Source organism: Oncorhynchus clarkii, chromosome 17 (assembly GCF_045791955.1).
Source record: "Oncorhynchus clarkii lewisi isolate Uvic-CL-2024 chromosome 17, UVic_Ocla_1.0, whole genome shotgun sequence".
Lineage (NCBI taxonomy): Eukaryota > Metazoa > Chordata > Actinopteri > Salmoniformes > Salmonidae > Oncorhynchus > Oncorhynchus clarkii.
The window spans coordinates 17,912,823-17,933,529 of NC_092163.1; the positions used below are offsets into that span (position 1 = coordinate 17,912,823).

A 20,707-nucleotide genomic window follows, 5' to 3' on the forward strand; every position below is an offset into this window, starting at 1 on the left:
GTCTTCCATTTCCTAATAATTGCTCCCACAGTTGATTTCTTCAAACCAAGCTGCTTACCTATTGCAGATTCAGTTTTCCCAGCCTGGTGCAGGTCTACAATTTTTTTTTTGGTGTCCTTTGACAGCTCTTTGGTCTTGGCCATAGTGGAGTTTGGAGTGTGACTGTTTGAGGTTGTGGACAGGTGTCTTTTATACTGATAACAAGTTCAAATAGGTGCCATTAAAACAAGTAACGAGTGGAGGACAGAGGAGCCTCTTAAAGAAGTTACAGGTCAGTGAGAGCCAGAAATCTTGCTTGTTTGTAGGTGACCAAATACTTATTTTCCACCATAATTTGCAAATAAATTAATTAAAAATCCTACAATGTGAATTTCTGATTTTTTTCTCTCTCATTTTGTCTGTCATAGTTGAAGTGTACCTATGATGAAAATTACAGGCCTCTCTCATATTTTTAAGTGGGAGAACTTGCACAATTAGTGGCTGACTAAATATGAAGCCCCTAAATGATATCTAGTGCAACCAATTACCTTCAGAAGTCACAGAATTAGTTAGATTGCACACAGGTGGACTTTATTTAAGTGTCACATGATCTGTCACATGATCTAAGTATATATACACCTGTTCTGAAAGGCCCCAGAGTCTGCAACACCACTAAGCAAGGGGCACCACCAATCAAGCAGCACTATGAAGACCAAGGAGCTCTCCAAACAGGTCAGGGACAAAGTTGTGGAGAAGTACAGATCAGATTGTGTTATAAAAAATATCTGAAACTTTGAACATCCCACGGAGCACCATTAAATCCATTATTCAAAAATTTTAAGAATATGACACCACAACAAACCTGCCAAGAGGGGGCCGCCCACCAAAACTCACGGACCAGGCAAGGAGGGCATTAATCAGAGAGGCAACAAAGAGACCAAAGATAACCCTGAAGGAGCTGCAAAGATGGGAGTATCTGTCCATAGGACCACTTTAAACCATACACCCCACCGAGCTGGGCTTTACGGAAGAGTGGCCAGTAAAAAGCCATTGCTTAAAGAAAGAAAATAAGCAAACACGTTTGGTGTTCGCCAAAAGGAATGTAGGAGACTCCCCAAACATATGGAAGAAGGTACTCTGGTCAGATGAGACTAAAATTGAGCTTTTGGTCATCAAGGAAAACGCTATGTTTAGCGCACACCCAACACCTCACATCACCCCGAGAACACCATGATGGTGGCAGAATCATGCTGTGGGGATGTTTTTCATCGGCAGGGACTGGGAAACTGGTCAGAACTGAAGGAATGATGGATGGCGCTAAATACAGGGAAATTCTTGATGGAAACCTGTTTCAGTCTTCCAGAGATTTGAGACTGGGATGGAGGTTCACCTTCCAGCAGGACAATGACCCTAAGCATACTGCTAAAACAACACTCGCGTGGTTTAAGGGGAAACGTTTAAATGTCTTGGAATGGCCAAGTCAAAGCCCAGACCTCAAGCCAATTGAGAATCTGTGGTATGACTTAAAGATTGATGTACACCAGCGGAATCCATCCAACTTGAAGGAGCTGGAGCAGTTTTGCCTTGAATAATGGGTATAAATCCCAGGGGTTAGATGTGCCTAGCTTATAGAGACATACCCCCAAGAGACTTGCAACTGTAATTGCAGCAAAGGTTGCTCTACAAAGTACTGACTTGGAGGGGTGAATAGTTATGCACGCTCAAGTTTTCTGTTTTTGTCTTATTTCTTGTTTGTTTCACAAGAAAATATTTAGCATCTTCAAAGTGGTAGGCATGTTGTGTAAATCAAATGATACAAAACCCCCAAAATTCCAAGGGGGGGTGAATACTTTCGCAAGACACTGTATCTCAATACACCGTGTAAGCATTAGTAGTGTCCACAAGAGAAGACTGTGAATGTAGAAATTTGTCCTGCAATAATACATCTGATATTGGACCAATTTATCCTGGTGTCTTTAAGTCACTCTTGAAAATACCCTCATAATAGAATCACACATAGTGGTGACAAAATTATTGGTTGGATGGGGTGGTATGGGTCCAAAGGGCTTGGTTGGTAGCATGTTGCCAACAGGGAGTACCGTATATAATGACCATGGTAAACTCCTGCTAGTTTATCTTGAACTGTAAATCTGAGGTCTGACGCAGATTCCGAGTTAAGGTCTGGCTAAAGATTATATCTGTTTCAATTGTCCTTTCAACAAAGTGTTTTCGCTTGACTCTCCTACGTAGACTTGGAAAAACAAATCTAATGAGATTTGTAAATGTTTTTTCAGCAATATTGTGATCGTTTTAATGGGGTAATGTTATAAAGGTAAATGCTAAAATATGAGCTAGAGATAGATATGGGTGAAATTGATCATAGTCACAAGATCATAGTCTGATTCTAGGAAGAAACAGTTGATTTGGTACATGGACTCCTGCATACTTTATCCCTCAATCTAACACAACAAACACTCAGTTTACCCAAATCCAACACTCAACATCATCATGCTACTGACTATTACAATGCTACTCCACTGTCATAATCACGTTAACGGGACACTATTATATCAGAATCTCCATTTATCAATACAGTACAGTAGTACACGTATGTATGGTCTGTTTAGTAGAGGAGCTAACAGAAGCTCCTCCCCCTCCTCCCTCTGGTGACTTTAGGGGAGGTGTCTAATCCTCTAGCCACATCCCTTCCCCTGATGCTTGGGGCCACAGATGCCAAATGCCACTAAACTGATTAGCCTGTTGGCTACAATCAGTTTCCTTCTGCACCTCCAGTCCAGGACTGACTTTAACAGTAGCCTTTACAAAGGGCTTGGTCCCGAGCACTGACTGCTCTTCCGACATCACGGCGACACTGACCGTACTCTCGTCACTGTGTAGGACTTGGTCGTCTTAGCAACCCATCAGTAGTGTATATTTTAATGATCTGTCTGTGAGCATAGTCTAGACCAGAGAGGTGTCGGAATGGTGACAGGTTGAAAGCTCAGAGATTGGGTTTGCTGTGTAAACAGTGTGTATTTGTGGCCTTTGGTGTAATTCTTTAGAGAGACATCCTAAAGAGGTTAATTAATGTGAAAGCAAGTCGATGGTCTCAAATATAGACGGACGTTTAAGATTGGTTGAACATTTTGGCCAGGTCTCCCCTGTTTTTTTGTTTGTTTTTTTACCTCAATGGGACAGCCTGGTGATAAATGATGTTTGTTTCCAACATTAGGACTGTTTCCCTAAAGAAGTTAAATCCGCTTTGTGTTTTGTTTCCTTGCCAAGATACTAACGAGTATCGCGAGACTGGTATTGTCCCAACCCTACACTCAAGCCGATCGTGACTAGGGGTACATTTCCATGTTGGTTCCCATGTAAGACAGGATAGACTGTACTCTCCTTTACTCAAGTCAATCGTAACTGGGGGTACTGTGCCAGGGATACGAGGGTTGCCAGATTCCAATAAGATAGTGAGAATAATCCCCCATAAGGCAGGATAGGCTGTACCCTCCTTTCATTCAAGCTGCTTTGGGCTGGGGGGTACAGTCCGTGCCAGAGTTGCAATATCCCATATGTTTGCATGGTGTACTCCTTTATAAGGCAGGATAGGCTGTACCCTCCTTTCACTCTGTCTTCTTTGCAGAGCACAGGACAGACAGGTACACAGCCAGTCAGCTGACACACAGCTGTGTCTTATGCCTGATCCCGTGTTGACAGTAGCTTCTTAGCATGCAGCACGTGCCCTAAACTTCTGTAAAGCTCTTATTTGGGTGTCCCTCTTCTGGCAATCTACATTGGTGCACACCTGTTCTGATCTAAATCTGTTCCCTCGCTCCTGTTTTTGCTCTCTGTTCCGTCTGTGGGTTGACCCATTCACTGCTTCTCTCACTTTCTACCCTCCTCTAGCTGTCTCCTTTATACCAATTCAGTATGTTTCTCTTACTCCCTTTTCTCTGTTATTTCCAGGTTCTTTCATGCACCTTCTGTCTCCTGGCTTGTTTTTCTCCATCTCAAAGACTCTCTCTCCTTCTCTGCCACCCTTTTTTTTTTTAAGATTCAACTTCCTTCCAGTTACAGACGTATTAGTAAGTAGTCCTTTTGTGTCTGGCTCTGTTGCTTGAAATACCGGTTCAGCTTAGTCTTAACAGAGCTGGCAGGGATATGGGTGGATGCCCATGTAAGTAAATAGACCCACCTGAAAGGGAGCTAACCCCTATCTCTGGGTGCGTCTGAAATGGCATCCTATTCCCTATGTAGTGCACTACTTTTGACCCGGGCTCTGTTCAAAAGTAGGGCACTAGACAGGGAGTAGGGTGGCATTTCAGATGCAACCTTTGTGTTTTGCCGTTGCGTTGGACGGCTGACCACTTCAAAGAGCAGAACGTGACTGATTCCACTCTTCATATGTCGTTGTTGATCGACGCTTGCTATGTGACCACTACATAGTGTACTTTACACTGGTTCAGTCTCTCTTTATCTGATCAGTGATATGGAGCTTATGGTGTTGTTTTGCTCATACTGTGTTTCCCCGGAAACCGTAGGCACCCATAAAACTATTTGGCCATTGACCTCTAAGGGTGTGTTCTTTCATCTTTGTCAAATATTGAACTGTGAACTGCGTTCCATTGGTTGATTGCAAGGAAGTGATATCAGTGCAAAGTGGTTTCTTGTGTCAATATTGACTAGCAACTTGTGTTTTTGTCCATATCTGCGGAGGCAGAATGGATTTGTCCATGAATAGCAGCTCTTGGTAACATTTTACTTGATCCTTCCACTGTTATTAGTATGATATTACATAAGTCATGATAACTGACATCATTTTATGTCAATATAACATTGTCAGGTTGCTTTGCAGTGCTATTTTATGCACTCTAATAATGGCTAGGCTGGGGTGTGGGACTGTGTGGGGGGTCCCAGATGGTTGAGGGGCAGTTCTTGGGGAACTGTGGGGGGAGGACGGCTTGGGCCGGTGGCTGATGGATCACTGGTTCAGGTCCCCGTTTTTGACCTTGTGGGAGATCTGTCGACGTGCCCTTGAGCAGGGCGTTGACCCTGGTTGCTTCTGTGTGTCTCTCTGGATGGGAGTCTGTTAGACGACTAATGCGATGTAGTTGTTGAGCGGCTTCACTGCCAGTATATTGTATGTTTTTAAAATATTGAATACAAAAACAAAACAAAAACAAAACAATGGCTAGGTTGGCATAGTCATGACTGTGTCAAATCAGTCAGCTAATTATGACTGCTTAGTGCTTATGGTACGTGTTATTTCATGCCTTTGCAAAAACGTCAGCTTTGTCATAGATAATGTGAGGAAAATGTTAACAAACTTTACTACTACACAGCTTTTAATGAGCTTTGGTGTGGTGCACTTTTTATTGGAGACAAAGGGCCTGACCGTGTATATTCTGTACTGTAGCCTTCTTTAGCCATCTTGGCCCTAGCTTAATCTTAACTTTCCATTGTCTTTCTAATACGGTGACTCAACAAATCCTATTGTAGCAGAGACCGGTTTCTGTTAACTGAATTAATCAGTTCGGTTTGGAAGGGTAAGGAAGTCCACTTGTATTGGATGGGCTGATATTTTTAGGGAGCTGGCAGCCTCCATTTTGTCTTGGCTGGCTAATGCGTCGTGTTGGGGTGCTGTGTACACAACCCTGGTAGGAAAGCGACGTGGATAGGGGGATGAAACGGGATAGGGGGGTGTAAAGAGCGAAAGGAAAAGAGAAGGGGGAGACGGGGAAAGTTGTGTCCCAGCCTCCCCTTGCGTGCCGCACTCGACCTGAAAGAAACCGTCTGCGGGTGAAACATTGATGAAGGGGAGGTTAATATTTGATTGGGAGAGAACACTTGAGTGCCAGGGTAGCAACAGGGAGGGCACTGGGTGGATGAAGTGATGATGGTTGGTGGTGATGAAGGCTAGACTTCAGGGATGTGTTTTTCCCTATACAAAGTTGTTATATGTCAATAAAGCATACCTGGTACCATATCTGATATATTGTTTTTCCACATATCAGTTGATGTGAAATAAGCAGCTTTAGTACTTTGGGATTACTTTATTTTAACTCTGTCAATGCAGACCATTATTTGCAAAACATGAAAACAATGGGCATCGCTCCAGTTTGTACATTCACTATTGTGTTTGCATTATTTTACTGTGCATGTGAGGTTTGTGCTAACATACTAAAGAGCTCAGTAAATTGAGAGGCCCTGCTGAAAACCCAGCTTGACGTCAATTCATATACTACTTTCCCTCTCAGACACCTATCCTCTCTCCACACAAACCAACAGTCCACACAAACATCAACAGTCGATTTACAATCCCAGTCTGTTTGTACAGTATCAGTGTTGCATCCCTCTCCCTCTAGAAGGGGGTGTGGCTCAATCTGCACCAATATTATGTGTGCAGGAAGATAACAGTCATGGCCTTGGCTGGAACATACCATCTCACTCTGCCTCACGGGGATGCCGGGACTAAGCGCATTCTCTCACTAAACCAGATTATAATTTTGTATTGTGTTTTATATTAAAGACTTGCATTTCTATATGTATAGTTCTTAGGCAAAGTTGGGTATGATCTATTTTAGCTTTTTATGTGTCGTTCTGGTCTCAAAACTACCTCCGACACCGCCCCTTCTCTTTCTGCGTTCCCACAGTCCAGTGTGGCCAGGTCGATATAAGCAAGAGGGTGACGGCAGATGGACCTCCCAGGCAGAGGGATTACATATTAACACTAAGGACAGCTCAGTCTCCTCTCACACACGTAACACATTCCCACAGGGACACACAGAGGAGGATACTGTTTTGAATGCGCCACGGAGCATCGGCTTATTGGAACGAGCATAGAGCTGAAACGGGGAACAGAAGAACAATATTAAATAGAGCGATATAACAGAAGGAGGGATGGAAGAGAGCTTCTGTCCGGTCACCATGGAGGTGTGGAGCTCCTCTGCTTCCGAGGAGGAGGAGGAAGAGAAGGAGAGCGGCCACGGGAGCCAGGAGGAGGAAGAAGAGGAGGTGGAGGAGGGAGGAAAGCTACACAATAAGGAGATTCTGTGCAGGGAACTGATGCAAGGTGAGGGGGTAAAGGGAGGATGAGAGACGGACAGAGAAGATTGGGAGAGGAGCAAGGATCGAGGGAGCAATGGAGGAGGTTGAGAGAGGGGAAAAGGAGGGAGTTGCAGGCGATCAGGGGGATTCGGCAGCCATAAATCTGTCTTGTTGGCAGTGTTGCTGTGCTGTTAACATATTGTAGAATCTGTGCAGGTTACAGTCAAGCTAAGTGAGTGACGGTATGGCTGGGAAGGTGCTTATGCATGAATTATTTGTTGTATGAATGGTTCTTTCAGCTGTGATTTCATTCACATGCAGTAACACATGGTTAGGTTATTGACTGGCTGTATGTGTGTATATGAATATCTGAAGCCTGATCTGACTTTTGAGTCATTGAAGTCACATATGCCAAATGTGTAACTTACCTCCAGTGAACAGGGGCTGCCAGGTATCCTGAGCTTGCAGTTCTCCTCATAGAGTGTGAAGGTCACTGTGCCACAGTGTGTGTTCCTAGCAGCAGTTTGTGTGTTTTCCGTCAGCAGCAGCAGTGTTTTCTGTGGTGTATTGTCTCTGTGCCTTTGAGTGTCATTGACTTTGGGCTGCAGTAGACAGACTGGCTGGAAAAGGTTTGTGGACTTTTAGGACTCAATATGAAGGTCAAAAACATGGAAGTACTGGCTACCCACTCGGCACAGACGTCAGTTTGGTTAAAAATACATTTCACATGCTATTGGATTTATGTTAAAAGTTGGGTGTCTAAATGCCCTTACGATTGATGACATTTTGCAAATCCAATTAGTTTTCCACGTTGACGTCATCATATAGATTTTTTGGGGTTGAAATGACAGGAAACAAGGGTTGATTCAACCAGTTTTTGCCCAGTGAGTATGTTCTAGTACTGTCCAATTGCCCTGATGAGAACAATGTTTTGTAAAGATGGGATCTATCATATCTTAAATTAAGAAATTGAACCTACCCCTCATGTTTGAATTGGGTAATTTTCCATAATTGTTTCAGTGGGCATTTAATAGAATTTTCAATTCATGCCCTAAATTGATGAAATGACAAGTTGGTCCCAACCATGCTGTTCTGTTATGGTCCTTCAATGTGGCAGGTATCATGATGATGCCCTAGATTCACACCCTAGTTAATTGTCTTCACTCCGTGCCTCTAGCAATATTCCATATGCTGGGTTACAGTATATTATACACTCAGTGGCCAGTTTATTAGGTACTCCCCGTTCACGAAAATGGTTCTCCTACGGACAGGGAGTCACGTGGCCGTGGCTTGCTATATAAAGCAGGCATGGAGACATTCCGTTTCTGTTCGGTTGAATGTTAGAACGGGCAAAACGAGTGACCTAAGCAACTTTGAGCGTGGCATGATCGTCGGTGCCAGGCGCACTGGTTCCAGTACCTTGGGACACACAACTCGTCGGTCCTTGTCGGGGATGGGCTATTGCAGCAGATGAGCACATCAGGTTCCACTCCTATCAGGTAAAAACAAGAAGAAGCGGCTCCAGTGGGCACACGATCACCAACACCGGACAATTGAGGAGTGGAAAAACGTTGCCTGTTCTGACGAATCCCGGTTCCTGTTGCGTCATGCTGAGTCAGGATTTGGCGTAAGCAGCATGAGCCCATGACCTCATCCTGCCTGGTGTCAACGGTACAGGCTGGTGGTGTAATGGTGTGGGGAATGTTTCCCTGGCACACGTTAGGTCCCTTGATACCAACTGAGTAACATGTCTATTCCCCAAAGAATTCAGGCTGTTCTGTACTAGATGGGTGTACTAAATAAACTGGCCACCGAGTGTATCATTTTATTTTACCTTTATTTGTCGTTCTGCCCCTGAACAGTCAGTTAACCCACTGTTCCTAGGCCGTCATTGAAAATAAGAATTTGTTCTTAACTGACTTGCCTAGTTAAATAAAGGTAAAATAAAAAATTTAACCAGGTAGGCTAGTTGAGAACAAGTTCTCATTTACAACTGCGACCTGGCCAAGATCAAGCAAAGCAGTGCCACACAAACGACAACACAGAGTTACACATGGCATAAACAAACATACAATAGAAAAAAATCTATATGAAATAAGAATACGGCAGATTATTCATTCTACCTCAGAATATTCTAGATCAATTCTTTGCAATCAATATAGATCAGAAATTACTGTACACTATCAAGGGTTTGACTTGCAGATTAAAGGGGCACCCTGGTTTGACACACTGATATATAGTTGCTAAGAAGTGGCCTATTTCAGCTAGAGAATGTCTTTCTTTTCAGCCTCCATTTGGTCCTTTGTCTGAACGGGCAGCGTGCTGGCTGGCTGGCACCTTTTCTGTCAGTGCACTGCGACACTGGCATAGATGCTGGCACAGACCCAGAAAACGAACAGACTTTTCTAGAAAATCTCTGGCGTTACATGACGGTTACACAATGGCTAAATAAAATTGGATGATTTATAATATTTCATTACACAAGTACAGTACAGCTGTAATCTGTAGGCACTGCTACTCAAGGGATTTGATGATGATGTCCTCAGGGCTGCCTACACCACAGACGGGCAGAAACTTTAACCTGGGTGCAATTTCTGCCACAAATTATGATTTCTTATCTCCCTTGTCGTCATTTAGTATTACGTGGAATTAACTAGGCTAATGATGTAATCATAAATTATGTATAGCTAGAGGCCGGATATATTTGATGAGGTCTAATATATTTAATAGATTATGTAGAGGTCTAATATTTTAGACCAAATAGTCAATTGGGTTTTAATGTTTATAGACCCAAGTTCAATAGTGAGATTCACTGGCTCTATACTGCCTTAAAGCACTCATAGTTGGCCTCAATGACCCTCTAGGCAGGACATTGTTGTACTGGCTGTCTCTTTCTCCCTGACCCCGGCACCACACAGCTAAACGGATCAGGGCAGGAAGACGTAGGTATTGTGATGTCACGTGCAAGTTTCTGCAATCTGTCCCAGGCCCATACAATGGCCTGCCCTGTATTAGTAGCCTAATGCCTCAGAATGGACGTTCCAAGAAGATTGGGAGAAAGGCTTATGATAACGTCTGTAGTGATGCGAGAATCAGACTGACAGAGTTGAGCTTGTGGGATTGATCCCTATGGATCCCTGTTGATCCTGTAGGCTCCTATGTACTGTACAGGATCCACTCTGAACCCTCTCGGTTAGGGTACATTGAGCTAGGATAGTGTGGTCTTAGTGGGTAATATAGTACAGTATGTATTGCTCACAGACAGTCAATCAACTACTGTACTGTGGCATAGCTTTAAAAGGATAGTCCACTCAGATTTCATCATTCTTGAAACATTTTCTTTCCAAAGAAATCAATAAAGCTTGACACTGTGAAAATAAATGTAAGAAAATAAGTTAACATCTAGATACAAATTCAGCATTAGTTCTTCTTGATAGTCCAACACAATGTTCTATCTGCAGTGTGTCTGAATTAAATACCCCTTTCTTGTCTGGAAAGTAGTCCAGTCTATAAGCTTGTAAAGATTGAGAAGCTATTGGGGAAGCTAAATGGGGATTTAGCATTAGCATAAGTATGTACTCCCAGTAAATGACCATATAACCATTGGATTTTAAGTTCTATGGATGAATCTATTTTGATAATAGTACAATTAGGAATTGTTACATGGATAGAGCTATTTCAATTGTAGTGGCCCGATTTTATAATTAGTCTTTGTTCTAGGAAGTTACTTTAATTGAAGTAGGCCTTGCCATATTAGAAAATGTGCCTTTTGTTCTATGGAGGTAGCTATTTTAATTGTAGTTTCAGATGGGAACATTAGCAGTTAGCCTATCCCAGTTAGGACAGCAGTGTTTTAGGAAGCTATACTTACTTAGGGTCAGTTATCCATGTGGCTATGTAATCTTATTATTGAAAACTGGACACCCTTGCTCTGCTCTACCATTGAAAGTGGTAGGCTACCTGATCAAACTGATTGTCCAGATTAGGCTATTCCAGGGTATTTTACAGAATGTTCGTCTTAATAAAGAACACAATTAGGGTTTGTCTTTATGATATACTGTACTGTAGGAATGTATCATTGTAGACTCAGCGATAAACAAATGACCTGCAACGTATTGGCACTTCTTTTGGTGCATAAGTAGCAGCTCTGTCTGTTGCAGGGGTTAGGTTGGCATTGTAGCTGCAGTCTGCTAGTGCCCGTGCCCAGTGCTGCGGGAAGCCGTTGGATCCAACTCAACCACCACCCGCTTCTGTGGACCGGTCTCAGTATCCTAGAACAAGATGTTATTTCTCTTTCTCTCTCACTCTTTCTTTCTCTCCTCCTTTTATTTAATTCTCTGTTTCTCTCCTTCTCAATTGCTCTCCCTATATCTCTTTTTTTCCCCACGCTGCAGACCCCCATCACCTCTAAACAAGGACACACACTATTTTCTTAAAGGGTTCACATGATTAATGACTGTAGGCATACAGTAGATCCGGCCCACGACCATTTCATTCCATTGAATAATTGGCTCATGGATGCTGTTACAGTCACCTCATTTTCAGCCAAATGCTGCCCCTCACTTTAATGATTTGAATCTACTGTACAGTACTGATGAGTACCTCATCTCCTTGGTGCCAGCCAGGCTTTTGATCAAAGGGAGATTTTTAATGGTATGTACCTGCACGAGACTACATCTGCAGGATGTATGCTGATGAAAATAAATGTCAACTTGAAAGTCCTGGCTGATTGGTCGGGATAGAAACATATTTTTGGATTATTTGGAGATGAGGCCTTGCATAGAAACCATGGGCCCCCCTTCTTAAGGTCACCAGAATGATTACTATGACGAACGAAGCATCAACTGTAACTCCATGATGACTCAGCTTCTAAACAGGATGACCACTATTGACCCGCCCATCAGTCCTGAACACGGTCGCGGTGCCCATTCACAAACCAGTAAACGAACTGACCTGCCTATAACCAGACCTTTCTATAATCACAGCCATAGATATCCAGCCCGACTTCCTACTGGGAGTTAACTGTTCTCATTACCATTTTCTACAGCAGCTTGTGCTGAGGTATATTTATATCAGAGGGGAAGAGAGAGATGGGTATTATCCCTGTAATGAGGCTCAGGCTAAGAGGATAAGCTCTGACTGACTGGCTATGCGGCGGTCAGTGTCCTGGTCTGTTTCCTTTCAACTGTTGTTGACCGTGAGTCATTCACTGAACGAGAGGGGATAAGAGAGGACATAGTTGCGGGACAATAATGACCTGGGCAGTTAGCTTTTACCTGTCAAAGATTTACTTCCCGATTATTGTGGTCAGTGTACACCAGAAATTATCTTAGCTCCTGTGACTAATTTAAGTTTCTAACCAGAATGTTACTGTCTCTATACTGTCCCAATAATTCACTGTCCAATGACCTCGCTTACTTTTCAGTGAACCATATATTAACCAGGTATTTTTATTTTCTCCCTCCATTCCCCATCTCCCCCCTACAGTGCTGTGTTCAGAGAGAGTGGGCCAGGTCACTAAGACGTACCATGACATCGAGGCTGTCACCCACCTACTGGAAGAGGTAAGTAAATATAAGGGGATTGTTTTCATACGTGAACCCTTCATCAAATTGAATAACGTGTACCTGAGTATATTATAGATTTGAACAAGTCACGATAGTCATCAGCCATAAATAAGCATGTTGCTAGAATGATAAACAAGTCTTCTACTAGAAACTAGACTGTAACTACATCGCAGAATGAAGAACATCAAACCGCTGTCGTCTTGCAGAAAGAGCGGGACCTCGAGTTGGCGGCCCGGATCGGCCAATCACTGCTCAAGCAGAATCGGGATCTAACGGCACGGAATGAGTTAATGGACGAGCAGCTGGAGATCGCTAAGGAAGAGGTATGAAACCATCACCGTGGTCCTGCTTTGATTTATCTCACCTATTACAGACAGAATACAGTAGTACTGGAGCATAGCATTTAGCGAGAGAAAATACATACAGCGTATGTTGTCTTTAGTTCCAGTCCGGCATTAACACAGCTGGTTCAACTTTGATTTAGACCTTGTATCACTTGAATCATTGCATTAATGCTAGGCAGGATCAAAAGCCTGCACACCCGGTAACTCGCCCGGACCAGGAATGGGGACCACTTTACATGATAGATCCTAGTTCAGTACTCTGACCCTGCTTCCTGGTTCCAATTCACCAGATAGCCCAGCTGCGACATGAGCTCTCCATGAGAGACGACCTGCTCCACTTGTACGCCAGCACAGAGGAGATCGAGAACGCCTCCGACTCACACGCACTGTGAGTGTGTACACACATACACACACACACACACACATACACTACAGAGTACACATACACATTGTACATGCTCTCAGGCATATCAGCACAACTTTGGCAGGTAAATGTAAGACTTAAATTCTGACTGCCTTCTCCCTCTTTCCTGGTTTTCAGAATGAAGAGGAACGAGTCGTCTAACTCCCTCAGTAACTTTGTAAATTATGACTTCATACAGCAGAAACTCAAAGGTCTGGAGGAGGAGAACCTCAAACTACGCTGTGAGGTGTGGAACACTGACTACTTCCAAATACCTGAAGTCATTGAAGTGGATTGGAAACTTGCTAATGCAATTGATGTTGCTACTCCACAGGCCAATGAACTGACGTCAGAGACCTCTAACTATGAGGAACAAGAGCAGGAGCTGATGATGGTGTGTGTGGAAGAACTCAGTAAGTATATGTACTACAGTGTAATACTATGCATATTTGTTAAGGTATACGGTATTACTGTGTTCCTGAGGGAGAGGTAATTGGTGAGTGGGAGAATACAGTGAAAACAGTATATGTGTTCGTACTGTGTATTCATACTAACCCTCTCTCTCTCCCTCTTTTTCTCTCTCTATCGTGTTCTCTCCTTCTCTCCCTCCAATCTTTTTGTTCTACCTCCCTCCCTCCCCCCTCCATCCCCCAGCTTCTGTGAATAAGCAGGTGGTGGACCTGTCTGATGAGTTGGCCCGTAAGGTGGAGGACACCCTCAGGCAGCAGGAGGAGATCAGCTCCCTGCTCGCACAAATAGTCAACCTGCAGGCACGCTGCAAAAGGGTGAGTGATCACAGACACAACGAGGCAAAGGCATACACGCACCTAAATGCATACCCAGACACACACACACACACATGCAGTGCACGGACACACACACACAGAGTTGACATGGCACTCCTCTCATGCCTTGAGGTTCCACAAGGACAAAAGACTCAAGACTCGCCCACACCGAACACTTTATTAAATATTTACACGTGCACTGAAGTTGGAATCTACAGTATCAAGTTGGTAAACAGTATCACTGATACGATCATGGTATTAACTCTCCACTCTGTTCCTCTAGCTCACCACTGACAACGAAGAGCTGACCCAGCACCTGAGTGCCTCGCGGGAGAGCCAATCACAGCTCAAATCAGAGGTAAGACACGCCCTCCACACTCTCCCAACAATCCATTACCCTCCAATGAGCTATCTATAACTAGTAGGATAAAGTTGCTCTTTAACACAAATCTAAGGTCTGTTTTTGGCTTTTCCCCCTTATTGTTAATGCAATGATTTGAGGAGGCTAAGCTGATCGTATATCTGTCCCTCAAGGCAAGCTTGTAAATAACCACAGTAGCAGTGTGTATCTAACTGACCTCTGGCACTCCCTGGCTGCAGCTAAACTACCTGCAGGACAAGTACTCAGAGTGTGAGGACATGCTACGGGAGGCCAGAGAGGACATTAAGAACCTGCGCAACAAGAGCCTGCCCAACAGCACGGTGCAGCGCTACAGCTCCCTATCAGCCGTGTTCCCCATGGACTCCCTGGCAGCAGAGATAGAGGGCACCTTCCGCAAGGGCCTGGATGTCCCCGCCCCTACCGAGTACAAGTGAGTGATAATATCACTGTGAAAACATAAAACACCAGGGACAATGTGCTTTTTCCAACCTGTTAAGCTCAGTTGAATGACAATACTGGTATGTCAGTTATGTGCCAGAGGTGAAGTGTTATCAAGTGTGTTTGATTGAACAAAGACAGCATGACATAACAAAGCACATCTGTTGATGAAAAATATAGAATATATTTTATATTTTATATTAAAAGTCAAATACAATGTTTCCAGAAATACACTAAAGGAGATCGAATATTCAAGCAGAAATACACTGACATAAACATTGAAATGTTAGACTTACTACAAGTCACTTTGTCACCACCACTAATCTATATCGTTTATCTATATGGTTTATCTATGGTTGTCAAAGGAATCACCCGTGGCGCGTGTTTGAGACGGTGAAGGTGGTGAACCAAGCGTCGAGGCTGCGGTCGCGGTGCCACTCCCCCGGCCAGGTGCCCGGCTCCAGCCCTGTGTCGCTGCGCTCCAGCCGTGCCTCCACCCCCCGTACCAGCTACTACGGCTCAGATAGCGCCAGCCTCACCTTGGAGGACAAACCACCTAGTGCCGTATCGAGACTGGCAGAGATGGCACACACTGAGGACAGCAGGTGAGACTGGCAACCGTGTGTAAATATACACTCAAAGGTTTTAGAACACCTACTCATTCAAGGGTTTTTATTTTCTTTTTTTGTATTTTCTACATTGTAGAATAATAGTGGAGACCTAAACTATTAAATAGCATGAAATAATGACTGTCGTGTCTCCTTTCTTATTTGAGCTGTTCCATAATATGGACTTGGTCTTTTACCAAATAGGGCTTTCTTCTGTATACCCCCCTACCTTTTCAGAAGACTACTGATTGGCTCAAACACATTAAAAGAAAGACATTCCACAAATTAACTTTTAAGAAGGCACACCTGTTATTTGAAATGCATTCCAGGTGACTACCTCATGAAGCTGGTTGAGAGAATGCCAAGAGTGTGCAAAGCTGTCACCAAGGCAAAGGGTGGCTATTTGAAAAAGCTCAAATATAAAATATATTTAGATTTGTTTAGCACTTTTTTTGGTTACTACATGATTAGGCATTCTAAAACTTTTGACCGGGAGTATACATGGGTATTTATGGGTATATGTGTGAATCACATTAACTCTCATAGTCTACAGACCTCAGACACACAGAGTATTCACTTTTCAAATGAATTTGTATTTGTCACATACTTCGCAGACAACAGGCGTAGACTAACAGTGAAATGCTTTTCCATAGTATATTAATGGACTGTCCTTCATACATGTTCAAACATACAACTTATATTTCTCTGGTCTATGTGTACTAATAACAGCAGTGTATTTGTATTCAAAACCTATCCTACCTCCTCTGCTCTGAGTGTTAGTGAATCAACAGTGTGCAGTATATCATTAACCTTCCTTTATTTCTCTCTGATCTCAGTGTAAGTGGCCCTAAGCGTCTGGGTATGCCGGGCATGCCTGGAGGCCAGGACCTTGAAGCCGCCCTCCGCTGTTTATCTGACCGCCAGCAGAGCCATGCCTCAGAGCGCCCCTTCTTTGAGGTGGAGCGTGAACGCAAACTCCGCGCCCTGGCCGCCGTCTGCCAGCGGGGCAGCGAGAAGGGTGAGGGGGTGGGCGAGCTGGGCTCCAGCGGGTTCCTTACGCCCAACGACAGCCTGGTGTCCAGCTCGGTGGCGTCGACAGGCACCAACTACTCCAATGGCAGCTCGCTGCACTCCTCGGCCGGATCGGGGGGCTCGCGGTCCTACCTACCTGACCGCCTGCAGATTGTCAAGCCCCTGGAAGGTGAGGAGGGACGGGGAGACCCTGTGTGTGTTCATAGCGGTAACTCAACTGTTAGTTTTACGGTAAGGTCGATGGACTCAGTTTCAAGTGAAACTATGAATGTAGACTTCACAGCTGAAATTAGACACTCTTTACAATTATTTCCTTCTTTCAATCTGAAGAATATGCATGATTAGAGAAATACAGGTTATTACATAAAGAAATGTGTTATTCCCAACATGCAACAATGTTAACTATATCACACTTCCTCTGCACCCCAGGCTCAGTGACCCTGCACAACTGGCAGCAGCTGGCCAAGCCCAACCTGGGAGGTATCCTGCACCCTCGCCCGGGGGTCCTCACCAAAGACTTCCGGGAGCTGGAGATCGACCTCCAACACGTCTACAGCCTCAATGACCTGGAGGAGGACGAGCCTGACCTATTACAGCTCTCCCATGGCCTGGCTGCTGGAGCCCACGGCACCATGGGTAAGAAAAGAGGCCACAGGGTAGTGTTTAGTTGAATTTAGTAGATAGGGTCTCAATTGTGAGTGAAAACACTCACACATACACACACATTACACACTCATTCCTCTGGTCCATCTAGTCTGGTGTGGAAATCTGATCATTCTCCCTTCTCCCTCCGACGGAACTCTTTAGGTCCGTCAGATTGGGTAAGGGAGAACGATCAGGCATTGACACTGGAACCTTCTATTTGGATAACATGTCTACTGTGGTCCATATCCCCCTAAGTTCACCTGTGTGGTAGGTGTGATGTTACTAAACAGTTTGTGTCATTCCAACTCATACTGTCGTTGTATATCATACATTTTCCCATCTGTGTCGTGTGGTGGGTGGCTCTGGGATTTTCTTCATCCATTGTGAGTAGCTTTGTGTGTTGTTGTGTTTGTGTGTAGTTGTGTTAAGTGTGTCCATCACCCACAGTCACTCCTCCATCCTCTGGCCCCAACCTACCCCAGACCCCTCCCACCCACACCGTCACCACCTGTCGGCGCCACCACCCATCCCTCCTGCTCCCCTCCTTCTCCACCAGGTAAGATCTGCGAGTCCCTCACACACACCTATTCATTGGTTACACTTTATTTTACAGTCCGGTTTCACATTTTATTTGATGTTTGTTTTATTTAACCAGGAAGGCCGTTAAGATATTTTTTTCAAAGGAGACTTGGCCAAGAAAGCAGCATACAGTCAAGTGCATAAAGTTACATGTTTTTTGTCTGGTATTTACTAAGAGCGTATTTATGGTGACAATGAATACTGGTAATGACGTGTAATGTAATTTACAATATGACGACAAAAGACTACACCACTCTCAAAACAGCAGCTTTTCTGCCCCATTTTTCTCCTCAAAGGTACCTTGCTACTTTGTGTGTGTATAGCAGTCCTTCTCTCCTCCCTTACTCAATCCGTCTCCCCTTACCCCATGTCTCTCCCCTCAGTGGTAGGAAACGCTGGTCCAAGCACTTTCTCCAGCTCTAAAGGGGGCTTCCTAGGCAAAGTAAGAGCCAACAGGCACGGACAGAGTGGGAATGATGCAGGAAAATCCCATATGTAATCCCCTAACTTTTCTAAACCATGCCCCTTCTAACTCTGACCCCACTCAACCCGGAAGCAAAACTATTGATCATACCCCACGCTAGAGTTTTAAACAAACACCACTACAAAGTAACGTGAATGAATGCACTCGCAGCTTCGACAATGCTTCAACCTTCTATGCATAAAACAAAAAAATGGATGTTCTTGTGTCTATTTAAATGACTTTGAGGTTTAGTATTCGATTATTGGGGTCAAATCTTAAATTAAGATGCACACGTAACTCAAACTTTAATACACACAGGTCTCCCATTCCAACATCTTAATGCCTGCTTCTCTATTAAGGATGTGGTCCATTATCTTGAATCTACTTCGTAAGCAACATGTCACACACTTGCTTGGCTTGCTATCATGGACACCATGGCCCCTGTGCTCATCTTAACAGTTCCTGATCCCTTCCAGATTCTTCCAGGTAAACTGCATGAGCCAACAGAAATCCTCTTTTCAGTTCTCAGGCTGACTAACTAACTGACTAACACAATCTCTAACCCACCCTTACAGGCGTAATCCATCACTGGGAGCAACTAAACTGACTAACCACTCTTAACTAATGCTGCACTGTTACTAATGCTCCTTAGCTTCTCGCTATGTATTTATTGTATTTAACAGAACTCCTGTGTCTGATTGGTATTTTTCTCTTTTCCTGTATATACAGCCTTTGCTCTCGCAGCCTGTCCACTCGTGGGAGCTGTGAGCATCTGAGTCCCACGTCGCCCTCCTCTTCCAATCAGCAGCACTGTGTGCTGACCTTGGACCCTAGCCAGGGTGGTGGCCACCACTCCACCTCCACCCCAGCACCTCCTCTGTCACTGGGACTCCTGAAGCTGCTGGAGGAGCAGGGCATCTCTGCCTCCACCCTCCCCTACCCTTACCACCAACTGACCCCACACACATCCCACACACGACCCACAACGGCAGAGGAAGAGCGGGGTGGAGGAACATGCATTATGGAGGAAGAAGGGAGAATGAACATTTTCAGCTTCAACCTGGTAGAGAAGCTGAGGAGTCTGGGACTTCACAAGGTGGCAGCCCGAGGCGTGGTGGACTGAAGAGAGAACGAAGAGGAGAGAAAAGTAATCCGAAAATACAGACATCCACCTAGAGTCTGAGAAAGACTGGGAAAACTCCTCCTCCCCTTCCTCCTTAATCTTCATTGACTTCAATCCACATGCTGGCTATGCCACTGCACCGACATTTTGTGTTTCGGGCCCACAGCAATACATCATAAAATGGAACCTCGGGAGAACCATAGAGCCATACATTGAGTTTCTGTTACGTGTACAGTCACTCTTCTTTTTGTAATGGACTCATGTATTGTATATACTAGGTCTCCACGACAATGTGTGATGTCATGATCATTCTCAGGAGAATCACCTGATCACCAGTCCGGCTGGCTTGAACACGGTAAGGTTTTTTTTTTTTTTTAAGATAAAAAGATGAGAAACATCAAAGAAAAACATGCGTTTCTTTTTTATACCTGTGTTTCGTGGGTGTCGGATGGTTTTACACTTTTTTTTTTAAAGCCCCCCCCCCCCCCCCCCCCCCCCCCCCCCCCCCCCCCCCCCCGCTATGCTTTTTTATATATATATTTTTACCATCAAATACAATCACATGACCTTTTCATTACTTTGGGAAAGATTCAAGGTATCGTTATTTAAGAACCACCACCAAACGGACCAGTTTGTCATCCAATGACGCACTGGAATTCAGTATGTCCTTTTGCATATTAGCTGCTATTAGAAAATGAAGCATTTGTGGGTATTAACCACATTGACTTTACTGTGGTAAAACCACAAGCACTTCAATCACTCCCCATTACAGAATGGTAGAGAGATTGATACACTGACTTTACTTCCTGAACGTTTGTGACATTATTGACATTCACTGAGTTATACTACTCTGCTCTTTACTCAAAAGTCCTCATTTAGCACTCGCAGTACTGTGTGTTTACATGGCATCACCTGCTGCAAGTCATTGTAAAACGCTTTACTTCGAAATGCTGTCAATTATTGTAAACTTCTGTATTTAGTCGAACCTCACCAAAGCATTCAGGTGGTGTACCATGCTGTATCAAAGACAACAGAAAGTGACTGTAAAAGGTCTCGGCACTAGTCTATGTGCTGGATCTGTGTTAACAGACCTTAAACTAAAGTGGTGTTGGTACAAATGTAATTCATGTCATCAGGAATAATGAAAGTGAGTTGTATGAAAAAACATGGACTGCATGCTTTTTTGGATGCTCTTTCAGCTGTCTGGACAATCAATTGTAGATAAAAGGCGTAGGATACTGCAGATCAAAAGGGAAAATGATAGCAAATTATGACAATTTGAATTCAGAAGAAAATGAACCAAACAGCACTA

At 44.0% G+C, this 20,707-nt stretch overlaps 1 protein-coding gene across 12 annotated transcripts in view; it reads left to right on the forward strand.

Moving 5' to 3' along the window:
* LOC139370409 (trafficking kinesin-binding protein 1-like) overlaps nucleotides 1–20,560 on the forward strand; it is a 39,391-nt gene extending 18,831 nt beyond the window's left edge. For 2 of the 12 annotated variants that reach the window (XM_071109864.1, XM_071109865.1), the window contains exons 5-17: nucleotides 12,514–12,590; nucleotides 12,800–12,916; nucleotides 13,228–13,325; nucleotides 13,479–13,587; nucleotides 13,675–13,753; nucleotides 13,995–14,125; nucleotides 14,409–14,483; nucleotides 14,726–14,937; nucleotides 15,311–15,550; nucleotides 16,390–16,754; nucleotides 17,015–17,221; nucleotides 17,678–17,786; nucleotides 19,002–19,659. In XM_071109864.1, coding sequence (XP_070965965.1) covers nucleotides 12,514–12,590; nucleotides 12,800–12,916; nucleotides 13,228–13,325; nucleotides 13,479–13,587; nucleotides 13,675–13,753; nucleotides 13,995–14,125; nucleotides 14,409–14,483; nucleotides 14,726–14,937; nucleotides 15,311–15,550; nucleotides 16,390–16,754; nucleotides 17,015–17,221; nucleotides 17,678–17,786; nucleotides 19,002–19,395 — 2,213 coding nt within the window. In that variant the 3' untranslated portion in view covers nucleotides 19,396–19,659. Of the gene's footprint in view, nucleotides 1–6,741; nucleotides 7,052–12,513; nucleotides 12,591–12,766; nucleotides 12,917–13,227; nucleotides 13,326–13,478; nucleotides 13,588–13,674; nucleotides 13,754–13,994; nucleotides 14,126–14,408; nucleotides 14,484–14,725; nucleotides 14,938–15,310; nucleotides 15,551–16,389; nucleotides 16,755–17,014; nucleotides 17,222–17,392; nucleotides 17,498–17,677; nucleotides 17,789–18,192; nucleotides 18,252–18,631; nucleotides 18,759–19,001 lie in introns of those variants that run through there. The other 10 variants (XR_011627135.1, XM_071109874.1, XM_071109869.1 and 7 more) reach the window with 10 other exon arrangements.
* Nucleotides 20,561–20,707: the final 147 nt, after the last annotated feature.